Raw genomic sequence first — 23,359 nt, 5'->3', positions numbered from 1 at the left:
TGGAGTACTCCAGTGTTGTATTTTGCTGCCATTGTAAAACGTGTAATATGCAGGGGATGCTCGGTGGCTCATGTTGAGGAACTGTTTAATTGTGCAGAAGGACCCCACAAAAGCATCCAACCCAGCCAGTGCCTGTCCTGACTGTGGATAGCAGTCCTGCAGGCAGACACACATACTGGTTCCAGCATCACCCAGGGAAGAAGGGATTTTAGACTGCTGGGATGACACCATCTCATTCTCCTTATTTGCCCCCCCCCACCCCCCACAATAAATGTGATTGCCCATTTTAAAACAGGGGAAAATGGGATTTTAGCACTGAATGTAGCAAAACTGTCTTTAGTGAGCAGATACTTGGATAATGCATCAGGATTGTCCAGCATGTGTTGATGTATATTCTCAATATGTCAATGAAAACCCAAATGGACTTGGCTTGTTTGTGCAGATGTAAGTAAGTAGTTAAACAGCTCACATGATTGCTCTGTCCAGCCTTCCCTCACATAACTGCTCTATCTTATCTTCCCGCACGTAACCACTCTGTCCAACCTTCCCTCACATAACCGCTCTGTCCAACCTTCACCTCACATAACCGCTCTGTCCAACCTTCCCTCACATAAGCACTGTCTGATCCTCCCTCACATAACCACTGTCTGACCTTCCCTCATCACCATTCTGTCTGATCTTCCCTCACATAACTGCTCTCTTATCTTCCCGCACGTAACCACTCTGTCCAACCTTCCCTCACATAACCGCTCTGTCTGATCTTCCCACACATAACCACTCTGTCCAACCTTCCCTCACATAATCGCTCTGTCCAACCTTCCTTCACATAACCACTCTGTCTGCCCTTTCCTCACATAACCACTCTGTCCAACCTTCCCTCACATAACCACTCTGTCTGATCTTCCCTCACATAACCACTCTGTCCAACCTTCCCTCACATAACCACTCTGTCCAACCTTCCCTCACATAACCACTCTGTCCAATCTTCCCTCACATAACCGCTCTGTCTGCCCTTCCCTCACATAACCACTGTCTGCCCTTCCCTCACATAACCGCTCTGTCTGTCCTTCCCTCACATAACTACTCTGTTCTACTTTCCCTCACATAACCACTCTGTCTGATCTTCCCTCACATAACCGCTGTCTGCCCTTCCCTCACATAACCGCTCTGTCTGCCCTTCCCTCACATAACCACTCGGTCTGCCCTTCCCTCACATAACTGCTATGGGTGACCTTCCCTCATAACCACTCTGTCTGATCGTCCCTCACATAAGCACTCTGTCTGATCTTCCTGCACATAACCACTCTGTCTGATCTTCATTCCAACCACAGTTTTCATTCCAACCACAGTTGCATTCCCAGAATTTTGAAATGTTGTTTATTTTTCTTAATTTGGTCGTTTTCGTGTTTAGAGGGATTACGACGTATTTAGCCACTTATGCCACTTTATGTCAAAAATAGCCATGAGCAATTAAGATCTCACGTTCATATAGTGCGTATTGCACTATATTGCAAACAATTATATAAAAGAGGTAACAATCATTTTGGACCATTTGAAAGTCTGAGGTAAATCAATTGCCTCCTGAACACGTACTGTTGCTGAAATTTGGCACGCATGGCTATTTCTGACAATGTGGTTTAAGAGGGTAAATAATCCCTCTGAACATGAAAAGCACCGAATTAAGAAAAATTAACTTGTTAAAATTCTGGTGTTGCAATGAAAACCAGCTATGGTTTTGCACAATTTATTTGAATAAATCATTGTTGAACAGTGTTTTGGCCTAGACGCTCAGGTCATATGTAGTGTAGATGAGCACAACAGTAAAATCCACACAAAATGTTTTTAAATGATTTTCTTTATTTTTTCCCTCACAAAGTTTGTCAAGTTACAAATGTCTTCTATCAAAGCAAATAATACATGTTACTAAAATATGTTTATTTTGTGTCTAGAAATGCAGAAACTATTCATTTCACAGAGCAATGAAATGGAGAAAAGTTTAACAATGTTTCCACAGAGTTAGATTATTATGATACAATAAGGAACAACTGGGCATAAGAACGGTCTAGCTTCTTTAATGTCACCACCACTGACTCCACAAACCACACAGATGTCAGTATGACAAGCCTAATGGTTCCTTTTCACTTCACACAGTATTAACAGAAGCGCTCCCACATCTGGACCAATCAAACTGGTTCCAAGTCAGGCATATTTCACCATGAATTTAGTTTGGTTTTTATTTTGGTATATGTTCATTTTCCTTATTTCAAAGAAGTACTATAGTGTGACTGCTCTGTAGATTTAAGAGTGGGAGGGGCCAAACACCGTTCTGAGGGTATTTAGCACAACTTCACATCAAATACGGGGCCACAGCTATAATGAGCTGACACTTACACGGCCAAATTTATAGCACTTTAACATTTACACTGATTAACATTACAACAATGGCAGCTAAATGCACGTTTATTATATCTGTGACATTAAGTGGATGAGATCATTATAAGTTTTTTTTTTTTGACTCACTGGGAGACTGTTCCTATGGCTAAATACTCTATTTGTTGTATCAGTGCAATAGAGGGAGGACATTGAAAGTCTGTTCACTGTTGCTAACTGCTCAGTGACATATTCCTCATAAGTAGTAGAATGGCATCAACCTTAGAAAAGAAGTTAACAATGCTTAGAAAGGAAATTAACAGAAGGCTTCCCAGGGTGGTATCACAATGGGCTACACCCAGTTTCCAACATAACTACTATCTGGAACAAAATAAAGCATCTTGGAAAAGCATCACAGATAGCATCTCCAAGCCCCTCCTTTTTCCAGCACACTACCAGGCAGGGAAACTATTTTTATTTATAACTGGGAATCGAAAATTGGTTCCTGCCTCCTCTCCCTTCTATATAACGGAGAGTGGCTAATTCCATTCCAAGCGCGGGTGGCTATTTTTATGACTTTTACTCTGTTCACAGTGAGGGGGGTGGGTACAGATTTGTGTACATTTCTGGAGCAGTCTTTCCAAATCTTTAATCCCTGGGCTGTTTTTTTTTTTTGCTTAGCGGGCCTTCCCATGGTCTCAGCTGCCCGCTGCGGACAGCTGCGGCCAGGGCACAGCCGGTTAGAGTGGCAGTGACGTCACGCGTGCGCTTGCAGCCGCACGCTGTTCTGCAGGTTTAAAATAGAGGTAAAGTTCTCCTTCCTCAGCTTCGCTCAGGTTCGTTAAGAACCCCTCCAGTGACATCCAATTCCTCCACTGAAAGCAACCTGCTTCCCTCAGAATCTGCCCCCCCCCCCCAGTAAGGGTTCAGTATCACTCTGAACACCCTGGATTGGAATGCTGAGTCACGTACACATGGTAAATATCCTGGCTTGGAACCGGCACTGAATTGTAGTCACACCACTGCCGGGAGACTCAGACCCCAAGAATGCACCAGTGCGCTGCTGGGATATACTGTATGGGAGACTCAGACCCCCAGAATGCACCAGTGTTCTGCTGGGATGTATGGGAGACTCAGACCCCCAGAATGCACCAGTGCGCTGCTGGGATGTATGGGAGACTCAGACCCCCAGAATGCACCAGTGCAGCAGCAGGACCCACAGGCCAGCTGATGAAAATGTGCAGGAATGGGGGTAAGAAATACTTGCTTTTGGACCCTGATCAGTGTTCTGTGAACAGCCCTCAAAGAGACTGCTTTTCTCTGCACATGACAAGTGAAGGCATTTTCAAATGACAAATGTTTATTAAGAAATAAAAAAAAAAGTTTTAGATATTGTAAAACTTGTTTAAATACATTTTTTTTGCTTACAGGTTAGATTTCAGAAATAAAAAAAAAAACATTTTCAGATCGTTTTTAAAAATGTTGCTTCATGGTTTAAAAACATTGTCCCCTTTTACAATCTTATAAAAGGAAGGGCTGGTATGTAAAATGCAAGAGCGTAAAACACACAGGATTAACAAAAATGCCCACCTCTGTCACCGTGGCGACAGTCGTGATGGGAGGACTCACTGAGTAATCATAGCAGAGCCTTAAACTGCATTTGGATGGATATCATTTCCTTGAGGTTTTTAATCGTTTGGTTTTCAATTAAGTATCTTTGAAAAAGCACCACACAGGAGCTATGCTAGCTGTTCAGAAGCATTATGTAATAATCTGCTCTTGGATAATAACATAATAGCATGTGTTTGGCTGAAGTCATTTTTTTGTATAACTAAGGGGCCAATTCAATCTGTCTCTAAGTGCTTAGCCAAGGCCAAAATGAAAACCATGACCAATTTAAGGAAGAACAACTGTTTCATTTCTGATATAAAAGTGAAGATTGACAAAAATTAATGCTGCCTTAAATTTGTTTAGGTTTTTTCATATTGCTATGGCTAAACCTTTGCAATACTTGAGAATCGGCCCCTAACAAACGTCACATATCTTGCACGTCGTTTCGTATTTAATCTCTAATTTCAAACTCAAAAAAGTACCAACTATTAGAAAAAGTAAGTAAGAAAGGAAATTGCTTTAAAATAGCTTTTTTTCTACAAAGTATTGCACATTACAAATTGCATTTAAGCTTTTACTGATTAGCAGTTTAAATGGCTGGCTCTGTCTTACGTCCTAAAGATTTGTAATTAGTGACAGAGTTCACATCTACCGCATCACATTTTGAATATAAAAAGGCAAATGTGATTGAAAAACAAAATAAAACAAACATATTTTTAAATGAATACAATAATAAAATCCAGAAAAAGACTATTTTTATAATTAGTGAAGAAAAACTGGAAATGATAAAATTCACATTCCTTGGTAAGAATGCCTCTTGTGTACATAAAGACTTTATTTGTGCTGTGGCTACTAGTTTAATGTCCGTTTAGTTATCTATTTAAAAAAAAAAAACCGCATTGATAATCACTGTACGCTAATGTTTGGTATTTTTACAAAAGAAGGTGGAGTTGAAATGCAGGTGTAGGTAAGAGTGTAGAAAGGCATAGAGAAGTTGATCATTTTAGCAGTTTTGGTTAAATCGCATTAAAAAAATTTTTACGTATGCCTAACACGCTGGCTGACATAGTTATCGGGGGAAGGTCTGAGCTGAATGAGAACTGGGACTGCTGGCATCTCCTGTGGTGGGAGAGATGTTCAGCGCAAACCAATGGACGGTGAGCCCAGCCTGTCCTCTCATTGGCCATGAGAGAACAGCAGATGGTTTCATGATGTCATGACAGTGTGATGTTGTGTGCTTCTAACTCGCCCCGCTAAGTTCTTTAAACGGGGCAGATAACGAGGAGAAGAGAAGGCTCAGGTCAACCAAGACCGAGCCATCTCAACCGCAGTTAAAGTGCAAAAGAAAACTAAACAATAAATGTCTGAATAAAACACCAATGCGCTTGGATAGAAAAAGCAGTAGTGTCCTTGTGACCAGCGGTCTTTACACTGAAGGGAGTTAGTCACCGTACAGTCTACACAACAAAGCATCACGCCCCAGCGCTCGAGAGAGCCGGGGGGGGGTCTTCTGACATCCACAAATCTGGCTGAGGTACCATACATTCAGGTGTGTTTTCCACAACAAACATCAACAATGACGACAGATTAAAGTAGTCTTAACCTACAAGAGCACCTCCACAGTAACAGAAAGACGTTTGAGAGAGAAAGGAGGGCGGGGCTTATTTTTGTCAACACATCCACATACTGAATGTTACTTATCAAACACGATACACACAAGATTAGGTTCTTACTGGTAAATATGACCCTTTTTTTTGTTTTTCATTCCTCCCCAAATAAAAAGACAGACCACTGATATTCCACTATCCACAGAAAGCGAGTAAAAAACAGAACATTACTGGTTCTATTTTAAGATACTGCCACGTCTCTGAGATCCATCCTCCATCTAGCTACAGCAATAATAATATTTGTAGTAATAATAACAACATTATAATAAAAAATAGTAAAAACACAGACAGAAAACCATATGTAACTTCCTCTGTAGAAAATAAAAAGAATACTCCTAGTGCAGATACGTAGCAATGTAAACCTGGTCCTACGACTATTTCGAAGTTAGCGAATACATAACAAGGAAAGCGTGTGAATGGAGTTCTCTCACAGAGAGCGCTCACATCATCGTTTCCACAATAGTGTGGCTGGGCTTTTTGAAGCCGTTGTTCCCGTTGGGGTCCAGGGGGTACGTCAGCTCGCTGCCCTTGGGCCGGTGCCCCGGGGGCCGGGAACTTGCCCCCCCCCTCACCGGAGCAGCCACCGCCTTGATCCGCTGTGGAGGAGGGATCGGGAATGGAGGGAGGGGGGAGAGGGGGAGAGGGAGGGAGAGGGGGACAGCGGGAGAGGGAGGAAGAGGGAGAGAAGCGGGGGAGGGAGGGAGAGGGGCAGAGGGAGGGGGAGGGAGGGAGGGAGAGCAGGAGGGGGGGTCGGAGAGAAAGAAGGGGGGAAGCGAAGGGAGGGAGAGGGGGAGAGGGAGGGGGTGGGGGGGAGAGGATGAGCGGGAGAGGGTTTTGGGGGAGGGGGGAGAGAGAGGGTGGGAGAGAGGTGGGAGGGGGAGAGGCAGAGAAAGAGGGAGAGAGTGAAAGAGAGGGAGAGAGAATTTACAAAACATTAATAATTACATAATTTACGACTCTCTTAATTTATTTCCTTATGTTATTCATCCCTTTTATTGCACCTGGTAGTGTTCAGACCCGGATCAAGCAATAATAGATAAGCAGTAATGGATGAGAGCAGTAAAGGGATGAGTAGTAATAGATGAGCAGTGATAGATAAGCAGTAATGGATGAGCAACAACTGCATGAGTAAAGTCAAATGGGATGTACTGTTTAATAGCTTAGGAAATGTGGCTCCCCAGATTAAATTCAAAATAACAAGTCTAGGAATGATCTTCAACTGTGATTTACGTTTTAAACCTCACATGAACAAGATGACCAAAACAATATTCTTCCACCTAAGAAACACTGCCAAATCACAGCTATTTTGAACTCATGGTTCAAAAATATGGTTCCTGGTTCATAGTTTCACCCTCGAACACTGTAAAAGTGCTTTGAGACCATGACATGAAGGGCATGGTATAAATCAAATCCATCGATACCCAGCAGTCACAAAGCAGTATACTGGCTTGGGAACTGGGCTCTTAACACAGAGATTGTGGGTTCTATTCCCAGCTGGGGTACAGCTAATGCACTCTCGAGCAAGATGCTCAAATTAAATAACTTCCGTAAAGTGTCCCGCCTGGCATGGATGTGAAAATATAATATCTGTATGTTGCCCTGGATAAACGTGCCTGCTAAATAAAAATAATTTCGATAATCACATTTTAGATGGGAATATCCTAGATCTGGGGCAATTGATACACTAATAAGAAGCACCATAATGACAGTAATGCTCACATTGGCTAGTGCATATCAGCATACGTAACATGTAGCGAAACAGAAGCTCAAGCATGTACTTACTTCAATCAGAGGCCCGTCCGACTGTATAATCTTAATGACCACCACCATTGGGATACAAATCATGGAAGCCAGGGCCAGAGTCCAGCCAACACCGATGGACCAGTCAGGGTACTCATAAAGCTTGTTGTACGTCAATGGTTTGTATTTGACCAAGGAGAAGATAAAACAACCCTGGAGATATAAAACAAGAAAAACAAAAGGAAGTTTTCATGAGTAACAATTTACTCAATATTGGGGAATCGATTACAATTCCTCGATAAAGACTGCACAGTCTATTTTTTATGACAGATATTAGGATCTCACAATTAGAGTGACTTAGAATGATTTGGGTTATGTGATCTGTAGACATGTAACAGTTCACAATAGTGCAATAATAATCAATAATTTTTCAGGGCTGGGAAGTAGGTCTGTTCAGAGATGCAGTACATAACCAAGATGACTGACTCTATTGTTTTATTGGGGTCAACAATGTGAACTAAAATCCCTAGCCAGACCAGCAACAGGCACACAATCTAAAGTAATGGTTATTGATTCAGATGAATAAAATGCCTCAGTTGGGTTGGAATGATCTGACCGCACTGCCAGGCCCTTTAAGAAAGCTATTAGTGCTGATCTCACAGACATACAGCCCCCTCCAAAATTGGAGAACGGAAGACTGAACTTATTTAGTTATTTTGCTGGATGCTGTACTTAAGGCATTTGGATTTGAGATCAAAAGATTAACATGAGGCAGACGTACACACGATCGGCTTTTATTTCATGGTAAATTTCATGCATATACGTTTTACCATTTTACAGAACGAGTTGTTTTCATTTTGAGTTCCCCCCCACTTTCAGCTGGGTAAAAGTAAGTAGACGCAGGTAAAAACCATGAAATAAAAGCCGATTGTCTGTACTGTCTCATATACAACTTTTGATCTCAATTCCAAATGCCTTCAGTATATTGCAAAACATTGAAATTCCTTTCCCATACTTTGGGAGCACCCTGTATCTTCTACAGACAACACTTCTGAAATCTTTTGGCTTCCCACTGCAGGGCGACACTGTAGCTGAGCCTCTATTGAATATTTATCTCACTGTAAATTATCAATACTGTGAAACTTATGGCACAATCGTTAATCATTCAGGATTCATGTGCAAGAAAATCCGATGAGAGAAAAATTATACAAATCAAAAACAGTATTTCAGGCCTTCTTTCACATTATAAAACATTAAAGCCTGATAATCATTGATGACATAGTTCTCCCTTTAGTTAATGTACCACAAAACACCCAGGAAAGACTGGGCTATTGATGAAGAGCAAGAGAAGGTTACTCTGGTTTTAACCACAACATTTTCCGAATACCTCTTCTGAATAGTTTTATCCACAGTTGGCTCTCTTTCTGAAGCTCAAACAACAGCAGCAGTTGACCACTAAAAAAAAACTGCAAAGGGTTTTAAGACAGATTCCACTGAACCCACAGGAGAAGCGCATTCTGTCTGTGTCCCACCCCTTCCGCCATGGTAACCAGTCCACAGCCTCCCCTCCGCTCTCTCAGCCAACAACACGCAGACAGAAGGCCCATCTGTCTCAGGCCCACACAGACCAAAGTGCCACATTTCCGCAGCAAGTCCAGCACGGCCAAAATCCCAGCAACCATTTCACCGTGAATGGCGCGAAGCGAGGAGTCTACGGACGCATGGTCTGAGCCGGAGGCCACCTCCATAACTACACGAACGCGAAGGGCTTAACCAAGAGGGGGGGGCTGTCTTTGGTCCAGGAGAGAGAGCTCACACGATCGGGGTATAATGGGGGGGGGGGCTCTCTTTCATACAGGACAGGAGAGAGGGAGAGAGCTCACACGATCGGCGCGGGCGTTTTCGGTTTGAGATGGGAGAGAGAGAGCGCATACTCACCAAACAAAGAACAGGGGTGATTACAGCCCAGCTCCATTTCATCCAGGGATTTGGTCTGTAGCCAATCATGTCTTCAATCGCATCATAGAAATTATCAACGCCTGTTATGGGGAAGAGGAAAAACAACCAAAGATCTCATACTGACGGCTTCACATTTAATAACATGTGTCAGCAGTGGCATTACAATGGAAAGTACAGTGGAATTTCACCCCTGTGTGTGTTCTTACACCTACAGTACAAGAACATCTCGTCTTTGAAAGAGAAGACTGATTGTCAAGCGGCATGCCACAGAAAGCATTACCAAGAGCCATGTAAGAGTTATCTTTCTAATGCCGACATGCTGTCTCATGTCTCCTCCAACAACTGCATTTCTAAATATGTAAATATGTAAGTATAGCTTGCCAGATTTACTGCGCATTGTGCATGTATAGTGTTCCTGTGCCACAGTGAAACTGTTTGAAAACAGAAGTGCTCTAGCACACATGAAGTCATACTGATCACAGGCCCTATTCTTCGGTGACACTTACCATAAACCCAGGCTACAGCAATACATTCAAAGAATGCAACCCACAAAAGGCAAACACCACTGGCTGCATAGTAGTCAAAGAGTTGAAACACATACATGCCACCCTGGGGGAGGAGAAGACAGTAGACGTTAGTGTTTTTCGTGGGCGGATTCCATGCATTGATGCATTTTCTGTACTGACATGGGCGTGGGCAGAGCGGGGGGGGGGCGGTTGTTGGTGGCGCAGGGAGAGGGCAAGGGGCTGGGGCCATGGTGTGGGGGGGGGGGCCCAGTGACAGGGCACGGGGGGCGGGGCCCTGCTGTGGGGGGCTGGGGGGGCGGGGGGGTCTGTGAAATGCGGAGGAGGCCGCGGGACTTCGCCACGCAGCCGCGCCAGCTGCTCCCGCGGTCCAGCGCTCTGGCGCGGCGGGGCAAGCGGGAGACGTGATGTCATGGAAACACGAGGCCCCCGCGAGCTGACCGCAAACCCGCATTCCCAGGGGGCCGTTCTGCGTGCGAGCGGCGGGCCGCGAGGGGCGGAGCCACGCCCGCATGCCGGCCGCATCGTGAGGCCCGCTCGCCCATTGTGAGGCCCGCTCGCTCTCTCCAAGTATAGCAATGCGAGCGGCGCTGCCCGGGCTCGGAATCCGCCGGCGCGCAGCGAAGGCCATAAAAAGAGCCCACAGATACGGGAACTGTCTGGGCCACACAGAGCACGCAACGCAGAGGAGGCTGTCATGCCATCATAACTCACTCTTTTTTTCTCAAATCTTACTGTTGCTAAGCAATGGAAAAGTTTCGCGTTCCTTTGCGTGGGGGGTGGTGTCTGTACCATCAATTCCATGACTGGACAAATAAATTATTGGTTTGCCTCCATTATATGTGTATTTTTAAAAATGTAATTTGTTTCAAATGCATTTCAGATAAACTATAATTTTATAGTTTCAACACTTGTTTTACACTAAGGTACAAAGCCAATAGTGGGTATGATCACACAGCTGCTTTTATACAGATGTAATCAAATGCAACTCATAACCAACGTGTTCAGCTTATGCTTGGCTTACTAATTAACAAAACAACAACAGCTTTCCGTGATTTGTTTGCAATTCACTAATTGTTGAGGGGGAAAGGGCAGCAGAGAGTTCATTAAGGGAAGAACAAATAGACAGAATGTCCCTACTATTAAAAGGACCAGAGGCAGATCACACACTTACTTGAGTAACCATGGTAAGTCCCAGAAGATAGCTCATGACACACACGATAGCGATAAAGATTTCCCGCCGATATCCCTTCCTTAGGAAGGACGGGTACAGATCAACCAGGGATGTGATCTGTCCTTCCACTTCGACAAACTGCAGACACGAGGAGCACACAGCAGCCAGTCAGATCGGAGAACACAAGACCAGGATATTTATTTACATCACACAAAAAAGCATACAGCAATCAAATATTATAATTATACTAACAGGCCGGTCCCCACATATGGAAAAATACTCATCTGCCAGCCACAAATGTGCATTCTTTTGGGAGGGACAGCATTGAGATTTTTTGATTAATTAAGTAGATGTGGAAAATTCTAAAGTGTAGCTACCTAAGCAAATATGAAGCGCTCTGCCAAGTAATTACAATAGTTTGTTCAGTCAGCTGGCTCATGACCAAAGTTGTTGGAAAGTGGTAAGCAGTAGTTCTGAAACACAAGACCTTTTGGCTATGGTTGTTTGAGACTGACTACTAATAGCTTTGGTACAGTAATGGTATTCAGACAGTTTTCAGAGAGAAATTGGCTGTTGAATTAGTTATTCTACTGTAATCGTACTGTAAAATTGTTTCTTGGAGCTGTTTCCACTCTCCACTCTCCATTGATGAAGGAATGTTGATGTGCTGATATCCCACAGAAAAGCTGTTTCTGTTCAGTATGATGCTCAACCCAGTGTATCAGGGTCCAATGCTATTCATTAGCACAGTTTAACTCCAATGACACCACAGCACCTGTTTATTTCTCTACACGTTATTAAGTCACTGGCTAAATTATAAAGACCCTCCCACGCCCTATGTCTAGAAAATGGATACAGCCCAGATTATATTCATTACAACGTATGTAGCTTTGCCACAATACTGGCTTGCATTCCCTAGCACAGTCATGGCTTTCAGACACAAAAACACATATTTAGTATCCGAAATCAGCTGACTATCAACTGGTGTTCTCTGGCCATTTTATGTTTAACTTTATGCTACACTAGTGTGATAAAATGCAAGATCACACACAAATTGCATTCACATTATACTCACATTATTCTAGTTTTAAGTCTATTACATTTACCAGAAACTAGTATTGTACTATTTGAACTAAATCTTTCTTGTACTGCACTCTAATGCTTAAAGTCAATTGAATAATAAAACTATGGGGATAAAACTCGTACATTTCCTGTACATTTTTCTGGCAAGGTTTGTTTAGGTATATTAACCTATTCTTATTGTTAATTATTCTTGAATTATTAATTATTTCTTATTGGGTGTCTCAGACCAGCACTTCTGGACTATTATAATTAGAAATGCGTCATGAGCAAATATATTATTGCTCTATCGGTGTTTTCCTTGTATTGACAACCACCTGAACAAGTATTAAGAAAATGGCAGACTCTTGGGCGCTTGAAGTACTCAGTGTGGGCAAATCTGACGGGCTTCCTTGCATCTTCCTGGGTTTTAGACACACTGAACCAGCTGAACTCCCTGGTCAAACCCGAAACTCCAGATCTGAAGACGATGGACTTAGAGGAGGGTACAATTTCACAAGGGATGAGAAATCTGATAGTCGAAGAGTCCAACCGATGCAGCTCTGAACAGTTGCCAACACCCAGGCATCACCTTTTTTTATATTTGATATTTTATTTCTATTTCTCATAACTCGGGGCAGCCTTTATTCACTAAATACAATACTCCAGAATGTTCTACACAAAAATCGTGCCAAAATGTAATAATCTCTGAATCTGCATTCAGTTGGCATGTTGGTTCTGGTCTCAGGACTGATTTGCCTATAATCCCAGTGCGTGCCCATGAAGAAGCGATGTTCTCGTTACTGTGTCCTCATTTCCTTACACAAATCAGCACTTCTCCAGTGTGTCATATGGGGTGGCTGATAAATGGTGGATTGTTTGCAGCAAGCCATGGAATGTGTCCCTCCCCACACACACACACACACACACACACACACGTGCACGCACACGTGCACACACACACGCACACACACACACACACACACACACACACACACACGCACACGTGCGCACACACACACACACACGCACACGTGTGCACACACACACACACACACACACACACACATGTACTGCTAATTATACATGAATTATACAAGGCATTGGCCGGCCCCAGGCATTCATACACAATGGAAACCCGCAGACTGCACCAGTGCAGTCTGCTGAGAACAGGCGGAGGACGGCACGCGGGTAAAGGACCCACCTGACTGTCGAGCCCCAAAAGCAGAAGCATGATGAAAAACAGAACGGCCCAGAAGGTGGGCAGAGGCATCATGGACACGGCCTTGGGGTAGGCAATGAAGGCTAGGCCGGGACCTAGAGGGAGAGAGCAGAGAGAGGGAGGGGGGGAGTGGGGAGGAGCCAATTAGTACAAACGGCCTCCCGTTCCATCTGATCTGCGCCATGACGTCACGCGGCGTCGAGCACAGGGCAGACCGGATTCAGAGTTACACAGCGTCAGGCAGGCCTCTCTACTCCTCTCCTAAGCCACATCTGTCTGCCCTTCCTCCCGTGGTACTGCAAGCTGCGCTCAACGCACAATATCATCACTGCACAGTTTAACCTTACAAAACTATTTCAATAAAGCATACTTGTGCTGCCATATATAAATATATAAATATGTTAATATAAAACTACATAATTATAGAATAACTAACTACAAAACTATATTCATATATATATATAGACAGATATATATAGATATATATAGAAAAATATGCACATATAAGCATATACATTTATCTTGTAACTAAGTAGTGCCATATTCCCTTAGTGAAGACTACACAACTACTTAAAGAGAAAATCACGATGACAGAGGGGGCAAGCAACGTACTAATGGCCGCCTCTGGTCTTTACAATGCAATCGTGCCTTTGGTTAACCTGTTCAACAGAAGTTAAAACACACAACAGGGAAAGACAGCAGAGACACAGCGGCTGGTTTAGCTGCGCAATATCGCAGGGCGTTCAAACAGAGCAGCGCCAGGGCGAGCAGCGTGAGCAGCCGCCGGCACCTAGCTCCACAGTAAGCTCCAAACTGCACTTCAGGGTCAGGTTGCCACAGTAAAGGCAAAACAAAAAAACTTTTCTTTTAAAACTTTTCCTCTAGCCAGCATTCAAATCATTTACCCTTTCACTGCTTACCTTCGAGTGGTTTAGTTTCAATATTCGTATCCAAGTCGGTTACAGTTACAGCCAACTCTCTAAGGAGACTTCTGCAATTCTGTAGTTGTCTTGGCTATCTTCATGGAGATAAAAAATAACATGACTGCGAGCATTGGCTCAGCTTGTTAGCTGTATGCTTGCTGAGTTTAAGCTCAGACTGAAATCTCTGCAAATTTTTTAACCCTCAAGAGTACTGATAATGAGTACTCCACGTTTGGAGAGAACAGCACGCTAAGCACAGTAGTCTCCTTAGAGAGATTTTGGCAAATCAAGCATTACAGATTAACTAAACACAGAAAAAGGGAGCCAGTGAAACGGAATGTGAATTTGAAAAGGAATAAACCCATCCTAGCTTTCTTTATGAGGAGAAATGTCTAAACACACATCAGACGTAGACCCAAGTATTTTTTTTTTCTCTCCCTCTCTCTCTCTCACATAAAAAATGATATTCTCTATAAAATAAATACTTCCTGGAAAAAAAATCACCACACTGAAACATTTTTTCCCCTTTGGCCAAGTCGACACAGGAAATGACACAATTACAAGGCTTTTGATAGAGGGAGCATGCTGAGTGAAGATGCACCTTGCTTAACGTCCACATAACATAAGGAGGGAGCAGCGAGAGAGGGCGAATACAATCCTCCACGAGCATGGGGCAGTTATTAACAGCTTTCAAGAAAATCCAACCAACATCCAGAAAAGGCCGTAGATGCAGGTGATTGACAAAAGCCAAGGATTCGATAAAAACAAAACTCAGCAAGTTTTTTAATTCCTCTTTGTTTATGTATAACTTGGCACAAGATGACCCGTTTTCACTAAGTTTAGCTTCACTCTCGTGTCTGCCGAAATAGATCGGAACAGCAGTTTTTGCGTTCTAGAGAAAACGAGGAAAAAGACATCGGTGCTTTCTCAGTTGACTCTTCGCCACTATTTTTCTGGACCATCTCCAGTAGAACAGAATAGTTAATTTTCCCAGCGTTTTTCTTGCATGTTCACTCGATACAGTAGCTTTTTATAGTTTCTTTGGACAAATCCAACCAGAATGAATTCCGCTCACCTCTGGACTCTGGACGGATGTGCAAATTGTTTAATTTCGCCAAATTTTCTCATCAAGGAGTGTTGGATTGCCGGAACGTCAACATTTCAGTGTCGTCTTTTTTTTTTTTTTTCTTTTTAAGTATCCGTAAGTTTCTTATTTCGCTTTTATATTCTTTTCTGGGTTTTCTTTGTCCTAAAAATTGGATTGATCAGACTCTTTTTTTGTTTTAAGCAGCAGTGCCCACCATCACTGCCACCGTTACCCTCGTACCTGACTCTGCCACATCGGCAATGTCCACCCCTTGCTCTTGTGCCATGAAGCCCAGGACGGAAAATATTGCGAAGCCAGACACAAAGCTGGTACCGCTGTTCAGGCCTCCCAGCAGCAAACAGTCCCTATGTCACACATACGTCATGGAGTTTGTTAATTAACACAAATGGAACCTACGTCCCCACTTTTTTAACCCAACTTTCTTTTTTTTACTGCACTGATACCCCCACCACCCTTCCCCGGGCCTGGGGGGCTCACCTGTAGCAGTTGTATTTGTATTTGTTGTAGCTCCCCAGTGATGTCATTGCCCCCAGACAGATTGCATACGAGAAGAAAATCTGAGTGCCTGCATCTATCCAAACCTAAGGGTGAGAAATATTTAAAAAAGAACAGAGATTCACCATACCAGAAAATTATGAATGCCTCGTTTCACTTCAATGCTTTGTGGCGCTTTCATGTTTACTTAGATTGGTTCATGTGTTTGGTAAAACTCTGTAAAACTGTGGTCCATGTGTTCCACCCCCGATAGTCACAAGGGAGTGGTGAGACAGAAACAACAGCCAGGCAGAGGCTGAAAAAGCTGTGCTTGTTCCCTTTATTTAAAACTGGGGAAAACGTCGGCTGGCTAGGCCTTAGGATCTTTACTCCTCCCACAATCTTGACTGCTTGGGATTCTGGACGCAGGCAGACATCATTTGACTTATTAGGCCCCAGAAGCTTGGAACAGATTTTATGCTTTCACAGAAGGCAGCCAATGTGTTTTCCACCGCCTAAACAGTCCCTCTGCACCTCTTGTTTACACTGCCTCTGGATTGTTGCGCAATGAGTCACTACTGTCGGACCCGGGCCCTGTCTCCCCTTTCGCCTCTTCCGTATTTAACACTTAATGATTTTACGATATTCAGATTTGGGTCAAAGGCTAAGAAACAGCGGAGCCGAGGAAAGGTGTCATGAGGGGTAGGGGCTGTAGGGTAGGTGGAAACAGGCAAGCGACTCAGTGTGATGGAGAAAGGCGAAGGCGAGACTCGGGGTCCGGCACCTACCTCAGGGTCTTTGAGACGGCTCAGATCTGGGTAGAGATAGAACTTGATCCCTGCGGATGCACCGGGCAGAGTGACTCCGCGGATCAGCAGGATGATCAGCATGATGAAGGGGAACGTGGCGGTGATGTAGACCACCTGCGGACGGGACAGCAGAGACGGGGCACGGTCAGCCGCCCGTTTCTCGAGTTCCGGGGTCACCGCTCCTACCACCATTCTCCCCCCAGCCCCCCCCCCCACCCGCACGCTGACGGACTGGCCAAACGTGGGCGGGCCGCACAAAGACCTCTGTCAGCAGCTGACAGGACAGACATCTTGACAATCTGAGGGCTCTAACATGCTTGAGATAACCTTCCCTTCACAGATCTGACAAAGTCACTCTGTGTGTTTCTACTCACACACAGCATTTGTCAGACCTCTGTCCAGTGCTAATTCAACTCTCAGTGTTCATTCAACTCTCGCAGTGTTAATTCAAGTCTCACAGAGTTAATTCAACTCTCATAGTGTTAATTCAACTCTCACAGTGTTAATTCAGCTCTCAGTATTAATTCAACTCGCACAGTGTTAACTCAACTCTCACAGTGTTAATTCAACTCGTCAACAGATGACATTGGGGAATGTGCATGGGAGAGAAGCAGAGCCAGACCCCTGGCAGTCTGTCTGTACTGTTTCCAGCTCTATGGGTGCTTTCACAGTCATTTTATTCTCCAGCCACCTTCGGGCTCCTTCACCTGAACCCCCCAAGCCAGTCGACAGCCTGGCCCAACCCACAGAACACTGCTGGCTTTTCATGGGTGTTTTCACAAATTTAAGAGTGTTCCCATAGTTTGTGTGCTGACAGCTATTTTGGGAACTGCCTTTAATTTGTTATGTAATCTGTTTTTTTCAGTCCGATTTTCAGTTTGCTACTAATTGCCAGCACACTGGCCTGCCAACATCTCTTACGCCATAAATTCTTCTTGGTTTGGGAAAAACATAAGTTCATATTCAGGCCCCTTATGAAACATGTGGCTAACATGTGGCCTGTGAGGTAAGAGTATGTTCATATTTATACAGTAAATGAATGATTTACAGCGCATGACGCATTCTGCTGCAATCTTACGGGTAAGGCACTCCCTGGTAAACACCAAGCAGCCCTTGTGGCAGCAGACATGGGGTAAAATGCAGTGCCGCTCCCTTCAAAAACATCACACCCCAGCCATCAATAAGCAAGGCTCGAGCAGGAGATCGATTTCACCGCCGCACCCAAACCCCCGGACTGTTACCGCGCGGCAGGCCCTGGCAGTATGCGGCGGCGACGCGCGGGACGGCCCGCCAAGCCGGACCGAACGAGGGCAGGTACAGGAGGAGGGGCCCCCAGTGGCGCTCACCTTCCCCGTGGACTTGACCCCCTTCCAGATGCAGAAGAAGCAGATGACCCAGACGCCCAGGAGGCAAAGGGCCAGGTCCCACTTGAGCTCCCCGATCTCCTCGATGCCGCTGGAGATGCTGAGGACGTTGCGTCTGGAAGGAGGCGGGAGGGAGAGGGCGTGTCAGCAGAGAACACAGAGGAAACCACTCAGGAGTCCACAGTAGCCGGAGCTAGCCAAAGCGGCTAGCAGAAGTGCATCAGAAACAATCAGGCAATCAGTTTAGCCTGTACCAGACAGCAGCACAATATCATACAGCAGCAGCCTTTATATAAGCCTACATAATGCTAAACGCCACAGTAGTCGCATCAGGTGACCTTAAAGAATAAAAGGGTGTGAATTCAGACACAGTGAAATGTGTAGTGTTACTTCAACTGTAACAATAGAGTATAAAAATCAGTCCAATCAGCCCATAGTGGACTCATATAAACTCCGTAAGAGTAAGGCTGAACGTTTTACCGCGTAGCGCTAAGCGTACTCACTCCCAGAACTCGGTGACGGGGGAGGTGAAGTTGGTGACGTTGGCGGCGGCCCAGAGGGTCCTGTTCTTGCGGAAGGTGTCCTCCACGCAGCTGGGGGTATTCCAGGACTGCTTGCATTTGGCCCAGGGCAGCTCAGGCTGAAAGCACTGGAACAGGTAGTACAGCCCCCAGGCCAGGATGACGATGTAGTACACGTTCAGGAGCGAGACGATCACGATCGAAGCGTAGCCGATACCTGCCGAGAGGAAGAGCCGCCGTTACCCCGCCGTCCATCGCGCTTCGCCCACGCCAAAATAAAACAGCCTTCAGGGATGCCCCAAGGCTGAATCTGGGACTTTCAGTGCACAAATAATGCCAGCTGATGAAATGGTCTCTTAAATACTGTACTGTGCATTTTTTTCCAATCTCTTACTTTTAAAGAAACTACTTAATATTTCAGCAAGCTTTTGTAGAATGCTATTGTTTATGACCAGGCAATCAATAATTTACTGTATTCAAACCAGCTAGTAGCAATACAACACAAGCCAGGGGCCAATATATCCATCCCCTTGGCAACAAAACCCAACCCTGTTATTCCTAGAAGTGGTGGCCTGTTATTCCTGTATTCATTCTAATATTTAAATTAACTTAAAATATTTTTATGGAAATTCTAAAACTTAATTTAAATGTGTCAATTGAACACCTGCCTGCACACACACACACACACACACACACACACACAAGGTCCAGCATTCCTTGGGTTAAATATCTCGTTCTGTTTGTGAATATTGTACTAGCAGTCCTTCCTTAGCCAAAGCACTAAATAACAGCTGCTGAAGATCCCCTGCCCAAGTTATTCCACTCCCCCCACTCTCCCCCACCTTTCTCCTCTCACGTAATATCGCTGGGCAAACCAACAGAAGGCCGCGGTCCAGTTAGGCCACTTGCTTGCGTACAACCGAAAGTGACTGATAAACCAGCTGCCAGGATTTAAATTAACAGCTTGCTGACATCCAGGCTCATCCCAACGCAATTTATTCTATAAATAGGGTCGTGCTGTTTGGCAAACAAAGCCGGACGGATGTACACCGTACACAGACCCGTGCCCCAGATCATCCGCTGATTTGTCTGTTTCTCCCCCGGTTTCTATTCTTAAGATGTCTGTTTCTGCGGGTCGGATCTCAATGTTAGTCATCTCTCAGGTTTTTTTTCTGCACTGCTGCCATGGCAACAGAGTTCAATACAAACTGCACACGCATGAGACAGACAGTGAGTCTCTGTTTCAGTGTGTGTGTATTTGTGAGTGTTTGTGCTAGTCTTTTCAGAAGAAAAGGAAAAATACACAAATTCTGGCTAAATTCTTCATTAAGCAAAAAAAAAAACTGAAGCAAAAGCAGGAAGGAGAAGCAAATAGAAATCAGTTTAGTGTGAGTGTGCCACTCTATTACACCCTCTCCTTCAGGTGCGATGGTTAATCCCACACTCTTCAGTCAGCTGAAGAAGAGGGAGGTTCATGTTAAGAAATAAATATGAATCTATCAGTCAGAGCGAGGTGTGTTTAATAATATAAGTTGCCTTATGACCGGACAGCCCCATGTGCTTAGACAGGAACCGCAAATACACAGTAGGCCAGCAACGTCTTCCAGCAGAGAAGATACTGGTCCAGGTTCAGGTTCTCGGGAACGTAAATAAAAAAGCGGCAGGTCCGTTGAAAATCAGGAAAGCCAACACATCTGTCAGTTGGGAAGCCTGAAGGCCGACGATCCTTCTGATGTACAGCGCAGTCTGTAAATATTTGGACGGTGACACAATTTTTGTTTTTTTGGCTCTGTACTCCAGCACATGAAAGAAAATGTGGTTAAACAGCAGAATGTTGGCTTTAATTTGAGGGGATTTACATCCGTATTGGGCGATCCCTTCAGGATATACAGTTCCCCTACTTTAACAAATTAACATAATAATAATTAATTAAGCAATCAAATTTAGTATGTAGTTGCAAATCCAGCCTCTAGTCTGCAGCCCATAGATGCCACCAAATGCTGGGTATCTTCCCTGGTGATGCACTTCCAGGCCTGTACTACAGCCATCTTCAGCTCCTGCTTGTTTTACAGGCTTTTTGTATTCAATCTATTCTAAAGCAAGTGAAACGCATTTTCAATGGGATTCAGGTCAGGTGATTGACTTCGCCAGTCAAGATCATTCCACTTTTTGGCCCTGAAAAACTCCTTGGTTGCATTTGCAGTATGTTGGGTGTCATTGTCCCACTGCAAGGTATTGAGTTTTGTGGCATTGGGTTGGATCTGAGCAGCTGTGTATGTACGCTTCAGAATATATCCTGCTGCCACCAGGAGTCACATTAACAAAGACAGCCAAATCCAGAAGCAGCCATACATGCCCAAGCCATGTTTCACAGATGGGGTGGCAAAATGTGGATCACAAGGAGTTCCTTTCTTTCTCCATACCTTCCTCTTTCCATCATGTTCTATTGCTTTCGTACAGCTTAATACTCATCTCAACTGCCCATAAGACTTTGTTCCAAAACTCTTTTTTTAGCAAACTCCGACCATTCTGTTGTTGAGGCAGTGGTTTGCATCTTGCAGAGAACTTACAGAGGTTATGCTGGTGTAGTCTTCTCTATACGGTAGTCTTCGGAACATCTATGGTTACACCCTTAAGAGTCCTTGATCAGTTTGACAGTTGAAAGGGTGTTTTTCTTTGCAACTGAATGCATGTGTGGGTCATCCACCTCAGTGGTCTTCTATGGTCTCCCAGGCTGTTTGCTATCGCTGAGCTCACCTGTGCATTTTTGCTTCCTAACAGTGTATCAAACTGTTGATTTTGACACACCCAGTGGTTTGGCTATGTCTCTGATTAATTTATTTAGATTTTTCAGCCTCTTGATTGCCTGCTTTACTGGCATTGACAGTTCTTTGGTCCTCATGTCAAAAGATAACAATAACAGACTCCAAATGCAAAGAAACACCTTGAACTGACTTCAGACCTTCCTTTAGCTTTCTTGTGCATGAAGCAATGATGCAAGGGCACAGTCGGCACTGTAACCTCATTTTCATTGTTTCATTTCAAATCCAATGTGCTGGAGTACAGAGCCAAAACAACAAGAATTGTGTCACTGTCCAAATACTTACAGACAGCACTGCAGATGCAAGAGCTTTCCCACAGTAAAAGCTATCATTTGTAGCGGATATATTATCAGACCAGCAGACCTGTCAAGGTCTTGACTGAATTTCCTTGGAGGGGGCGGTCGGGTGTAGGACTGGACTCACCGGTAAAGATGGGGCAAAGCTTTTCCCAGCAGGTGATTCCACCTTCGGAGGTGAACTGCCCGAGGGCCACCTCCAGGAAAAAGACGGGCAGGCCTCCACCAAACAGGAAGATGAAGTAGGGAATGAGAAATGCTCCTGTGGGGGCGAAACAGCGCACATGTCAGGAAGAACATCTCCACACTGCCAGCGTAAAGCAGCTAGCTCCCTCAATGATGAGTTTTATCATTATATAAGAATGAAACGCCATTATTTCTGAAAGGTTGAATTAAGGGGAGGCTAGTAATTCGCCTGTAAATGACATGAAATGTTTTTTTCGATTCACCAGATCTCACGCTCCATTATTCCATGACATTTTTTTCAACTTCTGTGCAACTTTAACTGAAACATCAGTGTGAATGGTTTCACAGCACCTGAATAACAATGAATGAAGACTAAGTGACTGAGAGTAGCGATGATGATACTGAAGGGAGGAAAGGCACTCACCTCCGCCATTCTTGTAGCAGAGGTACGGGAAGCGCCAGACGTTCCCTAAACCCACGAAGCCGCCGGCGACCGACAGGACGAAGTCCAGCTTGCTGGCCCACTTCTCCCGCTGCGGCGGCTTGCCCTCCGCCTCGTCCTCGGGCCGCGTGCCCGGGCTCTTCCCCGGCGACGGCTTCAGCGTGTCCTTGTGGAAATCCTTCAGGCACTGGAGCTTCTCCTTCTGCGCCATGCTGCGGGTCAGGGAAAGATTTGCGTTAGAGCAGCCGTACTACAGGGACAGGATATCAGCTATTACTGTACTACAGCAGGGACAGGATATCAGCTATTACTGTACTAAAGCAGGGACAGGATATCAGTTATTACTGTACTAAAGCAGGGACAGGATATCACCTATTACTGTACTACAGCAGGGACAGGATATCTGTTATTACTGTACTAAAGCAGGGACAGGATATCAGTTATTACTGTACTACAGCAGGGACAGGATATCTGTTATTACTGTACTAAAGCAGGGACAGGATATCAGTTATTACTGTAGTACATCAGGGATGGGATATCAGCTATTACTGTACTAAAGCAGGGACAGGATATCAGTTATTACTGTAGTACATCAGGGATGGGATATCAGCTATTACTGTACGAAAGCAGGGACCAGATATCAGCTATTACTGTAGTACAGCAGGGATATGATAACTGTTATTACTGTAGTACAATAGGGACAGGATATCTGTTATTTATTACTGTAGTACAGCAGGGATAGGATAACTGTTATTACTGTAGTACAATAGGGACAGGATATCTGTTATTACTGTAGTACAGCAGGGATAGGATAACTGTTATTACTGTAGTACAGCAGGGATAGGATAACTGTTATTACTGTAGTACAGCAGGGATAGGATAACTGTTAGTACCATATTACAGCAGGGAAAAGATTATTGTTATTACTGTAGTACAGCAGGGATAGGATAACTGTTATTACCATAGTACAGTAGGAATAGGATAACTGTTATTACGACAGTACAGTGCTATTTGCACCCATGCCACAAGTATTGCTATTGGCTTGCTTGCGTTTGTGATTGTTTGTGTGTTTTTTTGTGCTTGGGCTG

General features: G+C 44.4%; 1 protein-coding gene across 3 annotated transcripts in view; it reads right to left on the bottom strand.

The window, feature by feature from the left end:
* Positions 1-1,837: 1,837 nt before the first annotated feature.
* slc6a6b (solute carrier family 6 member 6b) overlaps positions 1,838-23,359 on the bottom strand; it is a 32,036-nt gene continuing 10,514 nt past the window's right edge. For all 3 annotated transcript variants that reach the window (XM_035388783.1, XM_035388785.1, XM_035388782.1), the window contains exons 2-14: positions 22,254-22,483; positions 21,771-21,905; positions 18,508-18,742; positions 17,987-18,119; positions 16,620-16,754; positions 15,835-15,938; positions 15,577-15,701; positions 13,309-13,421; positions 11,046-11,183; positions 9,854-9,956; positions 9,327-9,427; positions 7,431-7,601; positions 1,838-6,244 (exon numbers count right to left, since the gene is read on the bottom strand). In XM_035388783.1, coding sequence (XP_035244674.1) covers positions 6,089-6,244; positions 7,431-7,601; positions 9,327-9,427; positions 9,854-9,956; positions 11,046-11,183; positions 13,309-13,421; positions 15,577-15,701; positions 15,835-15,938; positions 16,620-16,754; positions 17,987-18,119; positions 18,508-18,742; positions 21,771-21,905; positions 22,254-22,482 — 1,878 coding nt within the window. In that variant the 5' untranslated portion in view covers position 22,483 and the 3' untranslated portion in view covers positions 1,838-6,088. The remainder of the gene's footprint in view (positions 6,245-7,430; positions 7,602-9,326; positions 9,428-9,853; positions 9,957-11,045; positions 11,184-13,308; positions 13,422-15,576; positions 15,702-15,834; positions 15,939-16,619; positions 16,755-17,986; positions 18,120-18,507; positions 18,743-21,770; positions 21,906-22,253; positions 22,484-23,359) is intronic.

The sequence above is a fragment of the Anguilla anguilla genome, chromosome 13, assembly GCF_013347855.1.
Source record: "Anguilla anguilla isolate fAngAng1 chromosome 13, fAngAng1.pri, whole genome shotgun sequence".
In the NCBI taxonomy this organism is placed as follows: domain Eukaryota; kingdom Metazoa; phylum Chordata; class Actinopteri; order Anguilliformes; family Anguillidae; genus Anguilla; species Anguilla anguilla.
The sequence above is the reverse complement of the archived record's forward strand: the minus strand, read 5'-3'. Positions and strand labels throughout refer to the sequence as shown.